Below are 21,085 nucleotides of genomic sequence, written 5' to 3'. Positions count from 1 at the left end.
ACAACTGGAAATGTTAAATACCGCTTTAACAGGTTCAGCCTGGGTCCTTGCAAGTGTCTCCGTGAAGTACAGGTGCAATTTTTTTATGCTACGGTTGACCTAAAAGGTTCAGAAAAGAAAGTTTACCCTTACCTTCTCTTTGTTAGGTAAAGTCTGAGTCTTGGTAAAAGTGTCACCTCCGTTAATACTGATCAGTTCTGCATCTACAGGCGGAAACGGGGCGGGGAAGACCACCACGTCACTCTTGAGCGTGTCTGAGCTGAAACACACGTCATACTGCTGAGTAGCTTTAGAGTAAGACCAGCTCCCGTCAGGGTGGGTGGTGATCATGGGGGCGCTGTACCTGCTGAAAGTGCCGTCTGTCCTGTGGCATCTGACTGCTATTAAAGTGATGAGGCTGAGCAGAAAGATGACGGACACCGACACAATGGCAACCAGCAGGTACAGGTTCAAATCCGAGAAGCTGTCCTCCTTTACAGGCACATGTCTGAACTGAGTCTGGATTTCAGCCGTGCTTTCAACCACCACCACATCAATCGACACAGTAGCTAACAGGGAGGGTTCTCCGTTATCAGAGACCAAGACCACCAAGGGGTGAGTTTTGAGGTCATTGTCACTCATTCTCCTCCTAGTCCTGATCTCCCCGGTGCTCGTTCCGATCTTGAACAAGTTGTTTCCTTTGGGCTCAGACAGGTGATAAGAAAGCAGCGCATTGTATCCAGAGTCCGCGTCTACAGCCCTGATCTTTGCCACAAAGTATCCCGCTTCAGCAGAATAGGGGATATTCTCACTGTTAACGGAGCCATGCTCAGAGTAAGGAGCGAGAATTGTTGGAGTATTATCATTTTCATCCAGGATTAAAATGTTGACAGTGACGTTGCTTGTAAGTGGAGGAACACCAGAGTCTGTGGCCTGAACTTTAAAGTGGAAAGTTTTTAACTCCTCGTAGTTAAACGAGTGCAGGCTGACTATATCTCCTGTCTCTGAATTAACAGTTACCATTGAAGCCATTTGCATGGTCTTGGAAGAGCTGCTAATTAAATGATACATTGATTTTGCGTTTTCATTTAAATCCAGATCTGTTGTTGTCAGTTTATGAATAGTAGTTCCAATCGGACTATTCTCTTTCACATACAGAGTAATTGGAGAGTTCGGGAATTTAGGAGGGTTGTCATTTACATCAGAAACGTGAATAGTGATAACAGTTGTGCTGGACAGAGAGGGCGTCCCTTCATCTGTAGCTACAATATATATATCATATCGGGAAACAGTCTCTCTGTCAAGAAGCCTGTCCACTAGCAAAGAATAATAGTTTTTATAGTTGGATTTTAATTTAAATGGCACAGAACCTGTTATCTTACAGTTTGTGAGGCCATTTTTACCCCCGTCTTGATCAGTGATAGTCACCATAGCAACAGCTGTGCCTATTTCGGCGTCCTCTTTCACTGAACTCATGATTGAAGACACTGAGATTTCTGGAGCATTGTCATTAACGTCAATGACTTCAACTAAAACTTTGCCATGTGCACTGCGAGGAGGAGTTCCTCTGTCTCGGGCTTGAACGCGGATCTCAAATGCTTGGTTTTCCTCATAATCAATATTTCCTCGCACAGTAATTTCCCCAGTATTATTATTCAGGGAAAATTTGTCATCAGGGTTTAAACGTCCTCTTTCTGTAAATGTGTAGACAACCTGACCATTAATACCATCATCTAAATCACTCGCAGTGAGTGTTAGTAACGGTGTGCCAATATTTGCATTTTCAATTACTTGGACTTTGTAGAGAGATTTACTGAACACGGGTGAATTATCGTTCACATCCAGAACATTAACTTGTATTTGCAAAGTCCCCGTTTTGGGAGATTTTCCTCCGTCTATCGCAGTCAGAGTGAGCTCAATAACAGCTTGTTTTTCTCGATCTAAGGCTTTCTGCAGCACCAACTCAGCAGACACACTCTGGTCGCCAGTACTCTGTATATCTAAAGAGAAATAATCATTCGCGTTCAATTTATAAGTCTTCACTGAGTTAGCGCCAACATCTGGGTCATGCGCTATCGGCAATGGATGCCTTTCTCCGACATATGAGGACTCATACATATCAATTGTAGATATATCTTCTTGAAAAGACGGGGCATTGTCATTAATATCATTGATTACAACTTCAATTCGATGAAGACTGCGAGGGTTACTCAGTATGGCCTCGATATTTAAAGAGCACTTTACCGTATTAGGACATAGCTCCTCCCGATCAATTCTCTCGCTAACGAAAAGTACTCCAGATTCAAGATTGATATCAAAATACGGGGGTTTATACCCAGATGTAATCTGAAGACCCGCTGACTGAAGCTGCTGCACACTAAGATTTAAATCCTTCGCTAGATTTCCCACCGCAGCGCCTTTGTCCACCTCCTCAAAAATGGAATAGGATATCTGAGCCACGGACCATTCACAGAGACAAAGAAGGCTGAAAAACAGACTCCAAATATTATCCCATTGTCTTCGAGCAGCCATCGCTGTTTATACAAAAGTATGAAATCCTGATTTATACTTCCTGGAAAGAAACGCCAAATATGAAAAATATCCCTTCATGTATCCACTCTCGCCAAGGATCCTCACTCATTAGGGCCTTGATCGTCTGTGCGCTTCTTTCACAAAGCAATGCCAGATGGTGACGTTTCATCTTTTCGTCATTAAATGAGGAGGAGTTTCTAAACGCCAACGACTATATTTTTTTGCATGGTCTCTAGCGGCATCTTGTGGCATTTCTGTATTCGGTTACATGGCCCGAAATATAAGATGTTTTTTTTTAATATAAGGTATAACAGAATTAAAATCCATGCAGAATAATCCACAAATTACGTTTTTTTTTGGATGACATATACAGTTTAATGAATTCGTTTGCATTATTAATTATCTTTTTTTTTTAAATTATTATTCATCTTTATTTTTGTACACCGCCCAATATTCAGCACAACGGACAGCACCAGACTATAACGAGACAAAACAGAAGAAAGCTGCTGCCAGCACCATGGACAGCGGTTCAGTGCACTTTCAATGCATGCGGTTCAACTGCTAAACATAATTAGTACCCGATTTACCAAAATACAGCTATTAAACTATATGCCACTAATCTCTATGTGGCCGTAAACCAATAAAAATCTTAGGATGCCCTTTAAAAGTTGTAAACGTTCTTAAGAACAATTTACCGACTTACTCTGACACGTTTATTATATTTATACGGTGGCCCTGAGAGGCCAAACGGACTGCAACTTAAGAAAACAGGAACAACGACAAAGGAAATAGGAAAAACGAAAACACAAATACGAAAAAACTGATTTTCAAAAGCACAAGGGAAGTGTTTCTGGGGAGACAATGACCCGACGGACCAGTTGCAGGAACCAAAATATGCTAAGAATTGCGCTGGGAGACACTTAAAAGAAGTGGAGGATCTATCGGTTTTGTGAGGAAAGAAAAGATAAGAGGTAAGCGTGTTAGCCTAAAAATCCATCATCAGTATTATAGGAATCATGATAAAACACACCTAGCTTGTTTTGGGTTCCTCCAACTGGTCCGTCGGGTTCTTGTCTCCCCAGAAACACTTCCCTTGTGCTTTTGGAAATCTGTTTTTTTTCTATTTCCGTTTTAATTTTTCCTATTTCCGTTGTGTTTGTGTGCTTTTGTAGTGTTTTTCTTTTTGCTGGTGTTTTCTTAAATTGCAGTCCGTTTGGCCTCTCAGGGCCACCGTATATTTAACACATATTTAACAGATCTGTTAATTCATTATCTGACATTCAGTGATATACAAAAATCTTACTTATTCAGAGCAGCATTTCCTTACCTTCTCTTTGTTAGGTAAAGTCTGAGTCCTGGTAAAAGTGTCTCCTCCATTAATACTGATCAGTTCTGCATCTACAGGTGGAAAAGGGCCTGGGAAAACCACCACGTCACTCTTGAGTGTGTCTGAGCTGAAACACACGTCATACTGCTGAGTAGCTTTAGAGTAAGACCAGCTCCCGTCAGGGTGGGTGGTGATCATGGGGGCACTGTATCTGCTGAAAGTGCCATCTGTCCTGTGGCATCTGACTGCTATTAAAGTGATGAGGCTGAGCAGAAAGATGACGGACACCGACACAATGGCAACCAGCAGGTACAGGTTCAAATCCGAGAAGCTGTCTTCCTTTACAGGCACATGTCTGAACTGAGTCTGGATTTCAGCCGTGCTTTCAACCACCACCACATCAATCGACACAGTAGCTGACAGGGAGGGTTCTCCATTATCAGAGACCAAGACCACCAAGGGATAAGTTTTAAGGTCATTGTCACTCATTCTCCTCTTAGTCCTGATCTCCCCGGTGCTGGTTCCGATCCTGAACAGGTTGTTTCCTTTGGGCTCAGACAGGTGATAAGAAAGCAGCGCATTGTATCCAGAGTCTGCGTCTACAGCCCTGATCTTTGCCACAAAGTATCCCGCTTCAGCAGAATAGGGGATGCTCTCACTGTTAACAGAGCCATGCTCAGAGTAAGGAGCAAGAATTGTTGGATTATTGTCATTTTCATCCAGAATTAAAACGTTGACAGTGACATTGCTGCTGAGCGGAGGAACACCAGAGTCTGTGGCCTGAACTTTAAATTGAAACATTTTCAACTCCTCGTAGTTAAAAGACTGCAGGCTGATTATGTCTCCAGTTTCTGAGTTAATGTTTACCATTGTGGGGAGAGGAAGTGATTTACTATTACTATCTAATAGTGAATAGCTCACCTGACCGTTGTTGCTGATGTCAATATCGACTGCAGTCACCCTTTTTATAACTGTTCCTACCTTGCTGTTTTCCTTCACAAAAACACTTATTAAAGACTGTGAAAAACGTGGCGTGTTGTCGTTAATATCAGAAAGGTAAACAGTGATAACACTAGTGTTAGAAAGTGGAGGGCTCCCTTCATCCGTAGCTGAAATTTTGACATTGTACTGAGGGGTCTCCTCTCTGTCTAGATGTCCGTCAACAACTAAAGAGTAATAATTTTTGTAATTTGTCTCCAGTTTGAACGGAACTTTATTTAAGATTACACATTCAACTTCACCGTTTTTACCACTATCTGTATCTAGAACTGAAACAAGTGCAATAGCAGTGCCTATTTCAGCGTCCTCATTTACTGCATTGAGAAGTGACGTCACTTTGATTTCAGGAGCGTTGTCATTTAAGTCTATTACTTCAACCAGCACCTTACTATGGGCTGCCATGGGAGGCTGGCCTTTGTCTCTAGCTTCTGCTCGGATCTCGAAAGCTTTTCTTTCTTCATAGTCGATTTTGGCTTTGACTGAAATAACCCCTGTCTCAGGGTCAATTTGGAAAATATCCAAAATATGATCCTGATCCTTACTTCGTAAGGAGTACACTATTTCACCATTTGTTCCTTCATCAGCGTCAGTCGCATTTAAGGTGAAGATCGTAGTGCCAATCGGGCTATTTTCGAGTGTTTTAATTTTGTAAAGAGTGCTACTGAACACTGGTGCGTTATCATTACTGTCTAACACACTTACTTCAATTTCTGATGTCCCCGTGTTTGGTGGAGACCCTCCGTCTATTGCAGTTAACAAAAGTTGTATACTTGCTTGTTTCTCACGATCCAGGGCTTTCTGCAGCACTAACTCTGGAGATATACTCTTTCCTCTTTTATGTGTGGCAAGACTGAAATATTCATTAGTACTCAGCTTATATGCACTAACACTGTTTTTACCCACGTCAGCGTCGCTTGCCTCCGATAACGCAAATCTAAACCCAGGCAGTGTGTTCTCTGCAATTTCCAGTATTTGAGATTTCGTGTTAAATGATGGAGAGTGGTCGTTCACATCTCTAATTTCTATCTCCATGCGGTAAAGCTTTAACGGATTGTTTATCACAGCCTCTACGGTAACCGTGCATTTGGGCTCATCTGTACAAACCTCCTCTCGATCTATCCTCTCACTGACATACAGAAATCCGGTCTTTAGATTTATCTCAAAGTATTTCTTTTTAGATGCAACAATCTGAAACAAACGGGAGGCCAACTCCTGCACGTTAAGGTTTAGATCCTTGGCGATATTTCCGACATTAGTCCCCGGATTCACCTCCTCTGAAACGGAATAGGAGAGCTGTGCAGCCGCCGCTTCCCAATAATAAGCCAAGAGCACAATCAAAAGAAATGTGACAATAGCGCTTCTTCTCGTCGTTAAATGCATACTTCCGCCGGAATACAGCAAATAATATATCCACAAATCCGTTCCCAGTGTTAGATGGTAGGATATGACAAAAATCAAGGCGACTGTGATATTTTTAAAGAGAAATGCTCCATTATGCCGCTCCTTCCCTTCCCTCGTCTCTTTGTGATGAAAACCAAAGCTATTCCCCTTTTACCCTGGGAGGAGCGTCCACCTTTCTGTGCCACGGTCTACAGCGTCGCTACGTGGTAATATGAAGAAACTACACACATTGGTAAGAACTAAATTATTCCTGTTCACTCAGACACGCCCACAATCACACAATTCCAAAATACTGTGAGTTATTTAAAAGATTTTTATACGTGAGTTAATAAAATAACACTTTATTTGAAGTTACGCCATCACCGACACTGGCATCGTAGTATTTATTGTCGTATTTCTTTGTTGAATCATCCAAACAATATATATTAAGTAAGGTCAATATTCTCATTCAGGTGAAACACCGCAAGTTGTACAATTCAAATCACCAAGCAGTATTGCAGGTGCAAAAGTTTGCACTCCATTTTCAAAGTAAGACAGATAATAAGGTTTCAAATCTCAAATTATTAATTGTATTCATCTGAAATGACAAAGCAAGAAATCCAGTTTTTCTTTACACTTAGTCGTTTACAATTAGACTTACAGACTTATAGTAAGTAAACTTAAAAACTGCCTTAATTAAAACAAAACGAAACAAAAATACCCCGCCCCCCCGCCACCAAAAAACCCCCAAACAAAACAAAACAAAACAAAAAAGACACTGTTACGTGGATTGGTTGTCAAGAAAAGACAATAACTCCCTACAGCTACGGATATTTCATGGGGCAAGTTTTGTAAACTTTCAATACCATAGACAGCGAAATATGCAGACAAAAGAAAGGACACCGCAAAAGTCTAAACTACAGCCACAGCGACTTTTTATTGTAACTTAAACCAGCCTACTCCAAAAAGAATATTTTGTAGTACAGTGTGTAAAGTTTTATTTCACTGTTAATTATCGTAATAATTGGAGGGGAATAATAAACGTAAATTAGTCATTGGCCTTACCTTCTCTTTGTTAGGCAAAGTCTGAGTCCTGGTAAAAGTATCTCCACCGTTAATACTGATCAGTTCTGCGTCTACGGGTGGAAACTGGGCCGGGAAAACCACTACGTCACTCTTGAGCGTGTCTGAGCTGAAACACACGTCATACTGCTGAGTAGCTTTAGAGTAAGACCAGCTCCCGTCAGGGTGGGTGGTGATCATGGGGGCGCTGTACCTGCTGAAAGTGCCGTCTGTCCTGTGGCATCTGACTGCTATTAAAGTGATGAGGCTGAGCAGAAAGATGACGGACACCGACACAATGGCGATCAGCAGATACAGGTTCAAATCCGAGAAGCTGTCCTCCTTTACAGGCACATGTCTGAACTGAGTCTGGATTTCAGCCGTGCTTTCAACCACCACCACATCAATAGACACAGTAGCTGACAGGGAGGGTTCTCCGTTATCAGAGACCAAGACCACCAAGGGGTGAGTTTTGAGGTCATTGTCACTCAATCTCCTCCTAGTCCTGATCTCCCCGGTGCTGGTTCCGATCTTGAACAAGTTGTTTCCTTTGGGCTCAGATAGGTGATAAGAGAGCAGCGCATTGTATCCAGAGTCTGCGTCTACAGCCCTGATCTTTGCCACAAAGTATCCCGCTTCAGCAGAATAGGGGATGCTCTCACTGTTAACGGAGCCGTGCTGAGAGTAAGGAGCGAGAATTGTTGGATTATTATCATTTGCATCCAGAATTAAGACCTTAACAGTCACGTTGCTGCTGAGCGGAGGAACACCAGAATCTGTGGCCTGGACTTTAAATTGAAACATTTTCAACTCCTCATAATTAAAAGGTTGTAGAGTGACTATGCCTCCAGTCTCTGAGTTAATGCTGATCATTGTAGAGAGCGGCCCTGCGTTATCACTGACTAATGAATATCTCACCTGCCCGTTTTCGCCAGCGTCAGCGTCAGTTGCACATACAGTTTTTAAAACAGTCCCGACAGGACTGTTTTCTGCCACATATATATTAATTACAGTGTCTCCAAACAAAGGTGCGTTATCATTTACATCAGAAACCTGAATAGTAACTACACTGGTGCTAGAGAGAGGGGGACTGCCTTCATCAGTAGCTTTAATAGTGATATTGTAGTGCGACACAAGTTCCCTGTCTAGAACGCCACCAATGACCAAAGAATAATAATTTTTATAATTTGTCTCCAATTTAAAGGGGACCGAATTCAATATCTCGCATTTGACTTCACCGTTTTTGCCCCCGTCTTCGTCGAGAACCGAAACAAGTGCAATAGCAGTGCCACTTTCAGCGTCCTCCTTAAGTGTACTGAGCAGTGACGTCACGGTGATGTCGGGGGCATTGTCATTTAGATCCACCACCTCTACGAGTACTTTACATTGTGCTGTTAGCGGAGGTTGGCCTTTGTCCGTAGCCTGCACACGGATTTCAAAAGCAGGGTTTGTTTCATAGTCAATAGTTCCTTTAACTGTTATTATTCCTGTTTCCAAATCAATTTCAAAGATTTCTAATACATGATCCTGATCTTTCGAATTAAGTAAATATACGATGTCGTTGTTTGCACCCTCGTCAGCATCAGTTGCAGCCACTGTTACTACTGTAGTGCCTGATGGTGCATTTTCTTTAATACTTGTTTTATACAATGATTTTTTAAAAGTTGGGATATTATCATTTATATCCAACACATTAATTATGATCTCTGACGTGCCTGATTTAATAGGTGTCCCTCCATCTATAGCCGTCAGTGTGAGTTTAATTACAGCCTGCTTTTCTCGGTCTAACGCTCTCTGAAGAACTATCTCTGCCGAAACACTGTCCCCTTTGTGCACCGCTAAAGAAAAATGTTCATTCTGGTTCAGCTTGTAAGTGTTAACACCATTTCCCCCCACATCGGCGTCGTAAGCCGACAGCACAGGGAACGTAGCTCCCGGCAACACGCTCTCTGCAATGTCTATAGTTTGAGATTTGGCACTGAAAGACGGGGGGTTATCGTTTACGTCAAGAATATTGACTTCAATACGGTAAAGTTTCAGCGGATTGTTTATCACAGCCTCCACGTTTATTGTGCATTTTGTAGCTTTAGCGCAGAGCTCTTCCCTGTCTATTCTCTCACTCACGTAGAGAAAACCTGTCTTCAAATTTACATCGAAATGCTTCCTTTTTGATCCAGTAACAATCTGAAACATACGTGACTCCAGATCCTGTACATTTAGGTTCAGATCCTTGGCGAGATTTCCAACGGAAGTCCCCAGGTTCACCTCCTCAGACACGGAATATGAGAGCTGAGTGGATACCGCTCCCCAGTTATACTCCAAGACAACAAGCATTAGATATATCCCGAAGGACGCCTTTCTTCTCGGCAGATACATAATTCCATACAACATAGATCCTTATGTCGGTCTGTTTTTCGCTTTTTGGCGGCGAAATGTATTTTGTGAGACTAAAGTAAATGCCAGTGCATTTTTCTCAAGCCTCCCCACTTCGTCCTGCCTCTCATCCTAACAAAGCACAGACAAAATGATCCTTCTATTGTGGGAGGGGCCTTCAACCATCAGCGATCAGCCGGCGGTATTACGGTCTAGACTGTCGCCCCATGGTCATTTTAAGTAACTACAGTTAAGGTATGAATGCAATCAAATCCTGCTGTTGTGTTTGAAATAATAAGACTTGTTCTTAATCGAGTCACTCACACCTTCTTTCTTTATATTGTGAGATCCTAATAGTACAGTATAATGTAATCGCCACATATTTCAGAACCATGGAGAGAGTATCATTATGTTGATGCAGGCACTCCTTATTTGTTTGACCTTATACCAAGGGACACGCCGTTAAAAGACTTTCAGAACCGAGCCTTGGTTATTTCTAAACAAATTACAAATGATAACATAAACAGGCTTCATAAGTCAACAAATAGACATAGTTGAAAATGTGATTTCTGTTGTTATGCTTTCAACCTTTTTAACTTCTAGCCACAGCTTTAATCCAAGAAAAAATATATTATTGTATATTAATTTAATTTAAAAGTGAATGGATAACAAGTATATTTACAAACAAAAGTTTATATCAAGGCTGCTTGAAAAACAAAACAAAACAACACAAAACCTGACTCTAAGTTTTGTTAAATGGAAGTGCTTATTTTAAATCTTGATCATTTATATTCACGTATACAGTGAGTTTAGTTACTGTTTGATACATTTCACTTTTCTGTGATTTGTTTCAAAATGACTGGTGATTGTTGGCAAAATTATCATGTCAAAGGCCAGATGTTCTAAAGACTGCAAAAAGAGCCCAGGGGAAATGTCAGCGAACAGTCCCTTACAGACCATTTGAATGACAACAAGCTAAAAGTTATTTGTTTTCTCCAGAAACCCTCAAAATATATTGTATAGCTCATATCTAAGCTTTTACCGTAAAGATTTCTACAGTAACACTTTTTTTTACCCTTTGACATAAAACACAGATACAAAAACTATGAAATATGAATACACTATAAAATTAATAAATGGAAAATTAACTAAATTTTTGATCAAAACATGAAGTAGAAATTTTTTATTTTATGTTACAGCTCACCTTACATTATCTAAGGTTCAGCCTTACCTTTTCTTTGGTAGGTAAAGTCTGAGTTCTGGTAAAAGTGTCTCCTTCGTTAATACTGATCAGTTCTCCATCTACAGGTGGAAACGGGGCGGGGAAAACCACTACGTCACTCTTGAGTGTGTCTGAGCTGAAACACACGTCATACTGCTGAGTAGCTTTAGAGTAAGACCAGCTTCCATCAGGGTGGGTGGTGATCATGGGGGCGCTGTACCTGCTGAAAGTGCCGTCTGTCCTGTGGCATCTGACTGCTATTAAAGTGATGAGGCTGAGCAGAAAGATGACGGACACCGACACAATGGTGATCAGTAGATACAGGTTCAAATCCGAGAAGCTGTCCTCCTTTACAGGCACATGTCTGAACTGAGTCTGGATTTCAGCCGTGCTTTCAACCACCACCACATCAATAGACATTGTAGCTGACAGGGAGGGTTCTCCGTTATCAGAGACCAAGACCACCAAGGGGTGAGTTTTGAGGTCATTGTCACTCATTCTCCTCTTAGTCCTGATCTCCCCGGTGCTGGTTCCGATCCTGAACAAGTTGTTTCCTTTGGGCTCAGACAGGTGATAAGAAAGCAGCGCATTGTATCCAGAGTCTGCGTCTACAGCCCTGATCTTTGCCACAAAGTATCCCGCTTCAGCAGAATAGGGGATGCTCTCACTGTTTACAGAGCTGTCCTCAGAATATGGTGCGAGAATCGTGGGACTGTTGTCATTTTCATCCAGGATAAAAATGTTGACAGTCACGTTGCTGCTGAGCGGAGGAACACCAGAGTCTGTGGCCTGAACTTTAAATTGGAAAGTTTTTAACTCCTCATAGTTAAAAGACTGCAGGCTGATTATATCACCAGTCTCTGAGTTGATGTTTAATAATGTAGATAGTGGCACTGAGTCACTGTTGCTTTGTAAAAAAGAGTAACTCACCTGACTATTTCGATCAATATCTGCATCAACGGCTGTCACTGTTTTAATAACTGCTCCTACTGGACTGTTTTCTTTCACGTAGATGTTGATCACACTTTCTGAAAACTGAGGTTTGTTGTCATTTACATCTGACACATGAACAGTTATAACACTTGTGTTGGAGAGTGGTGGGCTGCCCTCATCAGTAGCAGTGATGCTGATGTTGTACTGAGGTGCAGTCTCTCGGTCAAGAGGACCGTCCACAACTAATGAATATGAATTCTTATAATTTGACTCCAATTTAAAAGGAACATTATTAGAAATTTTACATGTCACCATCCCATTTTTACCTCCATCTTTATCAAATACTGAAACAAGAGCAATGGCTGTGTCAACTGATGCGTCCTCTTTAACAGTGTTCAACAGTGATGTGACTGAAATTTCAGGTGCGTTGTCATTAACGTCTAATACTTCAACCAGTAATTTAGCATGTGAACTCATGGGAAAAACTGCGCTGTCAAAGGCTTGCACTCGAAGTTCAAAAGCATTATTTTCTTCAAAATCAATATTCCTTGTACTCGTTACAGTTCCTGTTTGTTTGTCTATAGAAAACAAATTAGTTTTTTTCCCCTGACTGACTTCACTGAATAAATAAATCACCTTTCCATTCTGTCCTTCATCTAAATCAGTGGCATTCAGTGTAATTATTGATGTGCCTATTTTAACATTTTCGTAGACTTTGGCTTTATACAACCTTTGGCTGAAAATCGGAGGATTGTCATTAATATCTAACACATTGATTATTATAGTCATGCTTCCGGATTTAGCAGGTGTTCCTCCATCGATGGCAGTCAGTGCGAGCTTAATCACAGACTGTTTTTCTCTGTCTAAAACTGTCTGAAGCACCAACTCAGGAGTTACACCTTCTTCTTTATGTGTAGTCAATGAAAAATATTCATTTTGACTCAGCTTGTAGGTATTTACGGAATTTTTCCCACTGTCCGCATCGTTAGCTTGATGCAGAGGAAATTTTGCCCCTACTGCCGTGTTCTCAGTTACGTTGATTACCTGCGACGTGCGTTCAAATGAAGGGGAATTATCGTTGACATCTAATATTAACAGTTCAATACGGTACAGTTTCAGAGGGTTATTAATAACAGCTTCTACACTGAGTGAGCATTTGGGCTCATCACCGCAAAGCTCCTCTCGATCTATTCTCTCGTTAACATAGAAGGCTCCAGTTTTTAGATTTACCTCGAAATATTTCTTCTTTGATCCAGCAACGATCTGACACATGCGGGGCTCCAAATCCTGGATACTAATGCTCAAATCTTTCGCGACATTTCCGACAACAGTCCCCAGATTCACCTCCTCTGAGACGGAGTAAGAGAGCTGCCCAGAAACCGTTTCAGAGTAACAATCCAGCAGCACGAAGACGAGATATATCCACACACAGCTCGATCTGCTCGGTCCAGTCATAATTATGTTCAACAAGAAAAAGCATAAAAATTGACACGGTGTGTAACGGCATAAACAGAAAAAAATCAATAGGTCTATGGCAGAATATCAGCGTTTCTCGTACCGTTCTCTTTCGCCCTCTGATTCTCTTTGTCTGAATTGCCTGATAAACATAATCGTCATTTGAATCTGGGAGGAGCCCCGAGGCATTCAAAGAGGAAGCTTAAATGGAAAAGTCTGCAATGTCCCCGTGTGGACATTTGCGAGAACTACCCACATTATCAAACGTCTTAATACACTTGACCCTCATAAACGAACAGTCAAATATTAACCCCAGTGTAAGACGTTGCCATCATGATTATATATGCCATTCTGGTATTCTGTGTTTTTATGAATACTATTTCTATTGGAAGCTAACTTAGAAGTAAAGGTAAAAAATGAACCGTCTTATTGCGATTAAGGAGATTTAAAAAAACAAACAAACAAACAAACAAACAAACAAACAAACAAACAAACAAACAAACAACAAAAAAAATTAAAGAGGGATATTAATTAATCATCCGAACACTTTTTTTCTATATTCTTTTCCTAATTTGAATGTTTCTGTGTTTATTAGAGCATCATCACAGCTACATTGTGAGTGATTTTCACGTTACAAAACCAGTTTAATTTAGACATAAAAATGGAGAAAGCCCACATTAGCATATTCTCCCTTTTAAAAATGACACAAACAAAAACGTTGCATTTTTATACACATTCAGTATTCGTTAATATTTTCTCTATATTTTCTTTAATTAAATCAAATAACTGAATTTTTTTTATTCAAAATGCTCAATTGAATATGTAAATCACAACTCAACCTTGAAGAGCAATGATAACCTTTAGTACACTGCACAAGATATGTGTCAATTTATCAGTCAAAGTACACACATATCCTAAGATCTTCAAGAAAAAAAGAAAAAGGAAAAAACACAGGACCACAAATGGTGAACTACACGTTGAAATATCTAACAGATAGACAGCTGTGATTTAGATGAGAACTCATCATCAAATACACAGCATCTGACATTTCTTGTTTAAATCACTAGATACACCACGGCTAAGATAAGAAAAAAAAGGACCATTGAAACTGTAATGACGAGCAATGACAATGTCCAAGTATTTAAAAATTTCATGGACTCACCTTTTCTTTGTTAGGTAAAGTCTGAGTCATGGTAAAAGTGTCTCCTCCGTTAATACTGATCAGTTCTGCATCTACAGGTGGAAACGGGGCGGGGAAGACCACCACGTCACTCTTGAGTGTGTCTGAGCTGAAACACACATCATACTGCTGAGTAGCTTTAGAGTAAGACCAGCTCCCGTCAGGGTGGGTGGTGATCATGGGGGCGCTGTACCTGCTGAAAGTGCCGTCTGTCCTGTGGCATCTGACTGCTATTAAAGTGATGAGGCTGAGCAGAAAGATGACGGACACCGACACAATGGCGATCAGCAGGTACAGGTTCAAATCCGAGAAGCTGTCCTCCTTTACAGGCACATGTCTGAACTGAGTCTGGATTTCAGCCGTGCTTTCAACCACCACCACATCAACAGACACAGTAGCTGACAGGGAGGGTTCTCCATTATCAGAGACCAAGACCACCAAGGGGTGAGTTTTGAGGTCATTGTCACTCATTCTCCTCTTAGTCCTGATCTCCCCGCTGCTGGTTCCGATCCTGAACAGGTTGTTTCCTTTGGGCTCAGACAGGTGATAAGAAAGCAGTGCATTGTATCCAGAGTCTGCATCTACAGCCCTGATCTTTGCCACAAAGTATCCCGCTTCGGCAGAATAGGGGATGTTCTCACTGTTAACGGAGCCGTCCTCAGAATATGGCGTGAGAATCGTGGGACTGTTGTCATTTTCATCCAGGATTAAAACGTTGACAGTGACGTTACTGCTGAGCGGAGGAACACCAGAGTCTGTGGCCTGAACTTTAAAGTTGAAACTTTTTAACTCCTCATAGTTAAAAGACTGCAGGCTGATTATATCACCAGTCTCTGAGTTAATGTTTAATAATGTAGATAGTGGCACTGAGTCACTGCTGCTTTGTAAAAAGGAATAGCTCACCTGACTATTTCGATCAATATCTGCATCAACTGCTGTCACTGTTTTAATAACTGCTCCTACTGGACTGTTTTCTTTCACGTAGATGTTGATCACACTTTCTGAAAACTGAGGTTTGTTGTCATTTACATCTGACACATGAACAGTTATAACACTCGTGTTGGAGAGAGGTGGGCTGCCCTCATCAATAGCAGTGATGCTGATGTTGTACTGAGGTGCAGTCTCTCGGTCAAGAGGACCGTCCACAACTAATGAATATGAATTCTTATAATTTGACTCCAATTTAAAAGGAACATTATTAGAAATTTTACATGTCACCATCCCATTTTTACCTCCATCTTTATCAAATACTGAAACAAGAGCAATGGCTGTGTCAACTGATGCGTCCTCTTTAACAGTGTTCAACAGTGATGTGACTGAAATTTCAGGTGCATTGTCATTAACGTCTAATACTTCAACCAGTAATTTAGCATGCGAACTCATAGGCGAGGAAGCTCCATCACTGGCTTGTACTTGAAGTTCAAAAGCATTATTTTCTTCAAAATCAATATTCCTTTTGCTCGTTACAGTCCCTGTTTGTTCATTTATAGAAAACACATCTATTGGTTTCCCACGACCAACTTTGCTGAATAAATAAATCACCTTTCCATTTTGTCCTTCATCTAAATCAGTGGCATTCAGTGTTATTATTGATGTGCCTATTTTAACATTTTCGTAGACTCTGGCTTTATACAACCTTTGGCTGAAAATCGGAGGATTGTCATTAATATCTAACACATTGATTATTATCGTCATACTTCCGGATTTAGCAGGTGTTCCTCCATCGATGGCAGCCAGTGTGAGCTTAATCATAGACTGTTTTTCTCTGTCCAAAACTCTCTGTAGCACCAACTCAGGAGTTACACCCTCTTCTTTATGTGTAGTCAATGAAAAATGTTCATTTTGACTCAGCTTGTAGGTATTTACAGAATTTTTTCCCACGTCTGCATCGTGTGCTTGATGCAGAGGAAATTTCATTCCTTCCGCTGTGTTCTCAGAAATGTCGATTTCTTGTGACGTGCTTTCAAATGAAGGGGAATTATCATTCACATCTAAAATAATAATTTCAATACGATACAGTTTCAGAGGGTTATTAATAACAGCTTCTACACTGAGTGAGCATTTGGGCTCATCACCGCAAAGCTCCTCTCGATCTATTCTCTCGTTAACATAGAGAGCTCCAGTTTTTAGATTTACCTCGAAATATTTCCTCTTTGATCCAGCAACGATCTGAAACATGCGGGGCTCCAAATCCTGGACATTGATGCTCAGATCTTTTGCGACATTTCCGACAACAGTCCCCAGATTCACCTCCTCTGAGACGGAGTAAGAGAGCTGCCCAGAAACCGTTTCAGAGTAACAACCCAGCAGCACGAAGACGAGATATATCCACACACAGCTCGATCTGCCGGATCCAGTCATAATTACATTCAACAAGAAAAGGTGTAAAATAGTCACGGCGTTTATCATGAAACAATCAAACCTCAGAAAAAACCAAAGGCGCCCACGTTTATTCTGGCATATTTCCTATAAACATAATCAGTGTTCATTCCCGTTCTCGTTCGCCCTCTAAATCTCTTTGTCTGAATCGCCTGAGAGACATCATCATCCTCTGAATCTGGGAGGAGCACCGAGACCCTACAGAGAGAATTTAAATGTGATGGTCTACAATGTCCCCGTGTGGACAATCGGAAGGACTGCACTCAACTTCCAACATGTCATTACACTTCAGTTCTACAGCAGTTTAGATGCCAGTCCTACTGCTTTTACGCTGAAACATTCACCACATTCACCAACATTGTGACCGCATGTCATTCCACTCATTTTTCAGGAAGGTGTTTTCACACTAAAGCTAACTAAAGAAAACTGCTGAGCGATTTTCCTGCACTAAAGAGCTTTGAAATTCGAAGACAATTTCCGACACAAAAAAAATCGATAAACTTTTTTTTTTTCGTTTTTCAGGGTTCATCAGATCAGTCTTTTTTCACGTCTATGGAGTCCTATCACACACAAAGTCCAGGGATACTGAATATAAAAATTGCGATTTAATCTGAAAATACTCTACATGAATGCAAAAAAGCACATCTGCCTCATTATTTGCTGATTGAAAAATTCATTAATTAACATGTATTCCACACGTTTCTGGGAGTAACATGCATGATTTCTCGATGCTCCTTACCGTTCTCAGTTAGAACGTCACTCTGGCTACACAAAAAAATTTTAAATTTAAATTTAAATTGGATTTAAAAATCCAATGTAAGACATTAAAAGTAGAGTTTTATTCTACTGTGCTACGTTGAAGACTGCCGTGTTCCAAACCCCACAAGACAGTTGGATGCACCAAATCCCCAAGTGTTCTGAAATTTGCAAGGAAAAAAATATGATCCATCATGCACCACTTATTTAGATGGGAAAAGCATCACAAGAAACCAGAGCTAGTTACAGTTTATTCCAAGGTACTACACTCGTAGTATTTCTGTATTTAAGTCAAATTGCAGTTTTTTTCCCTACTTGGGCAGGATAGACCAAAAATTAGATAGCTTAAGAAAACTTTATCCATTGACCGTTAATTTACACCCATCACACAAGATGCGCAATTAGAAATACTTAATTCATCCATATGCTTACCTTTTCTTTGTTAGGTAAAGTCTGAGTCATGGTAAAAGTGTCTCCTCCGTTAATACTGATCAGTTCTGCATCTACAGGTGGAAACGGGGCGGGGAAGACCACTACGTCACTCTTGAGCGTGTCTGAGCTGAAACACACGTCATACTGCTGAGTAGCTTTAGAGTAAGACCAGCTCCCGTCAGGGTGGGTGGTGATCATGGGGGCGCTGTACCTGCTGAAAGTGCCGTCTGTCCTGTGGCATCTGACTGCTATTAAAGTGATGAGGCTGAGCAGAAAGATGACGGACACCGACACAATGGCAATCAGCAGATACAGGTTCAAATCCGAGAAGCTGTCCTCCTTTACAGGCACATGTCTGAACTGAGTCTGGATTTCAGCCGTGCTTTCAACCACCACCACATCGATCGACACAGTAGCTGACAGGGAGGGTTCTCCGTTATCAGAGACCAAGACCACCAAGGGGTGAGTTTTGAGGTCATTGTCACTCATTCTCCTCCTAGTCCTGATCTCCCCGGTGCTGGTTCCGATCCTGAACAAGTTGTTTCCTTTGGGCTCAGACAGGTGATAAGAGAGCAGCGCATTGTATCCAGAGTCTGCGTCTACAGCCCTGATCTTTGCCACAAAGTATCCCGCTTCAGCAGAATAGGGGATGCTCTCACTGTTAACGGAGCCGTGCTCAGAATATGGCGTGAGAATCGTGGGACTGTTGTCATTTTCATCCAGGATTAAAACGTTAACAGTGACGTTACTGCTGAGTGGAGGAACACCAGAGTCTGTGGCCTGAACTTTAAAGTGGAAAGTTTTTAACTCCTCATAGTTAAAAGACTGCAGGCTGATTATATCCCCAGTCTCTGAGTTGATGTTTAATAATGTAGACAGTGCGACTGAGTTAATTTTGCTTTCCATAAAACTGTAAGTCACTTCACCATTTTTGTTCATATCTGCATCAAAGGCGGTTACCGTTTTAAGAATTGTCCCCACGTGACAGTTTTCTTTAACATAAATGTTAAGTATCGATGACGAGAACTGAGGCGCGTTATCATTAACATCAGAAACTTGAATAGGGACAATAATGGTGTTTGAGAGCGGGGGACTACCGCCATCGCTTGCTATTATGGTGACGTCGTAGCTAGAGACCGTCTCTCGGTCTAAGGGGGCAACCACTATCAATGAGTAATAATTTTTATAGTTTGCTTCCAATTTAAAGGGAGCATCTTCATCTACAGTACAATGCACTTCACCGTTCTTACCGCCATCTTTGTCTACCACTGAAACAAGTGCAACAGCGGTGCCTGCTTTTGCATCTTCCTTCACAGTATTCAGTAGTGACGTCACAAAAATCTCAGGCGCATTGTCGTTTAGGTCCAACACGTCAACCAGCACCTTACAATGAGCGGACATCGGAGGTTGGCCTTTATCACTGGCCTGTGCACGAATCTCAAAGACTGGGTGTTCCTCAAAATCCACATTTCCTTCCACCGTCAGTGTGCCCGTGTTCGGATCGATTTTAAAAATCTGCAGCACGTGGTCCTGCTCCTTTGTGCTAAGTGTATATATGATTTCTTTGTTTGTTCCTTCATCTGCATCTGTAGCATTTAAAGTCAGGACTGTAGTGCCTATCGGTACGTTTTCAAACACACGCACTTTATACAGCGACTTTGCAAACACTGGTGTGTTATCATTAATGTCTAAAACATTAATCATAATATCTGATGTTCCAGACTTCGGTGGACTTCCATCATCTAAGGCTGTTAACGTGAGCTTAATCAGAGGTTCCTTTTCTCTGTCTAAGACTTTCTGTAACATTAGCTCAGTCGAAATACTCTCACCTGATTTGCTTATTGCTAATGAAAAATGTTCATTCGAGCTCAGCCTGTATGTGTTGATGCCGTTCTTTCCAACATCTGCATCGTAGGCCTGCAGTAGGGGGAATTTTATCCCGGGTAATGTGCTTTCGGGAATGTCTATATTCTGTGATTTTGCAATGAAATGCGGAAAATTGTCATTGACATCAAGAATATTAATCTCTATACGGTACAGCATTAAAGGTTCATTTATCACAGCCTCGACAGTTACGGCACATCTCACAGCTTTCCCGCAGAGCTTCTCTCTGTCTATTCTCTCATTCACGTAGAGGACTCCAGTCTTCGTATTTACCTCGAAATATTTTCTTTTAGATCCTCCAACAATCCTGAACATACGGGTCTCCAAATCCGGTATGTTTAAATGTAAATCCTTGGCAATATTTCCAACAACTGTTCCCGAGTTTACCTCCTCTGAGACGGAGTAAGAGAGCTGCCCAGACGCTTCATTACAACAATAATCCAGTATCAGAAGTATTAAGTATATCAACGAAAAGCAGTTGCGACACGATAAAGGCATAATTCCGTTCAGCACAACACGGCATACATTCGAATTTGAAATTCCTATAAAAAATTCGAACAAATGTAGTACATATACCACCAATTTTCAGACCAGACGGGTGGCTGTCGCAATGTACCCACACCTACTACTCTCTTTGTTACAACACCGTGTGGACTGTCTCTGGGAGGAGCGTTAAACACAAAACGGAAGCTGTCGTGTTACGGTCTATACCGTCTCCTTGTGGTGACTGTGATTATCCACACCTACTGGCTCATGAAAAAGAACAAAATTGATATAATTTTTCTTTCTGTGATACAAAGATAGTTAAGAGTGCATTACAGCTTACAAAGAGACAACCCAGAGAAAGCCCAGATGCTCAATCAATGAGATGATCGCGAAACTAAACTAGTTGTCGTTTCAGGACCACGGAGAGCACCGTTTGACTTTTCATCTGGATGGAAGAGACTATAGGCTGTGTAGTTAAAGGAAAGTAGCTAAAGTATAATGAATAGTAAAATATAAAATCAGACAAAAATAATGGAGCAAAGGTATAATATTTCGCACATTTCTGTTGCACAAATGAATTTAAAGGTACAGAATTTCTAACAACAGTGATTAAAAAAATAATGAAACAGTCAAGACCACTCCTAAGTCAGTTGTTAAATATTTTCTGTTAAAAACAGTAACTGAAAAGCATCACGCTATGGAAACT

The 21,085-nt window shown here is 41.1% G+C and overlaps 2 protein-coding genes and 1 pseudogene across 25 annotated transcripts in view; all 3 read right to left on the bottom strand.

Annotated features, from left to right (window-relative positions):
• Positions 1-21,085, bottom strand: part of LOC146717655 (protocadherin alpha-C2-like) — a 214,921-nt gene that overhangs the window by 66,221 nt on the left and 127,615 nt on the right. Inside the window, exon 1 of one of the 24 annotated variants that reach the window (XM_085479037.1) lies at positions 7,283-9,762. The exons of 22 other annotated variants lie outside the window; for them this stretch is intronic. In XM_085479037.1, coding sequence (XP_085335163.1) covers positions 7,283-9,670 — 2,388 coding nt within the window. In that variant the 5' untranslated portion in view covers positions 9,671-9,762. Of the gene's footprint in view, positions 1-132; positions 2,214-7,282; positions 9,763-21,085 lie in introns of those variants that run through there. One more of the 24 variants, XM_085479256.1, reaches the window with a different exon arrangement.
• LOC146717668 (protocadherin alpha-3 pseudogene) lies at positions 3,796-6,366 on the bottom strand (annotated as a pseudogene).
• LOC146717667 (uncharacterized) lies at positions 10,863-20,770 on the bottom strand. Its single transcript, XM_085434451.1, has 5 exons — positions 18,010-20,770; positions 16,579-16,716; positions 14,425-15,618; positions 13,038-13,175; positions 10,863-12,077 (listed from the first exon to the last, which is right to left on the bottom strand). Exons 1-5 carry the CDS (start codon positions 20,389-20,391, stop codon positions 10,863-10,865), a joined length of 5,067 nt encoding a protein of 1,688 aa, XP_085290577.1. The 5' UTR covers positions 20,392-20,770.

Source organism: Copadichromis virginalis, linkage group LG2 (genome assembly GCF_057382275.1).
Source record: "Copadichromis virginalis isolate Kocher_CV1m ecotype Utaka linkage group LG2, C_Virginalis_male_GT1.1, whole genome shotgun sequence".
Taxonomy (NCBI): Eukaryota; Metazoa; Chordata; class Actinopteri; order Cichliformes; family Cichlidae; genus Copadichromis; species Copadichromis virginalis.
Note: the sequence above shows the minus strand (reverse complement) of the source record. Positions and strands in the feature narration are given on the sequence as shown.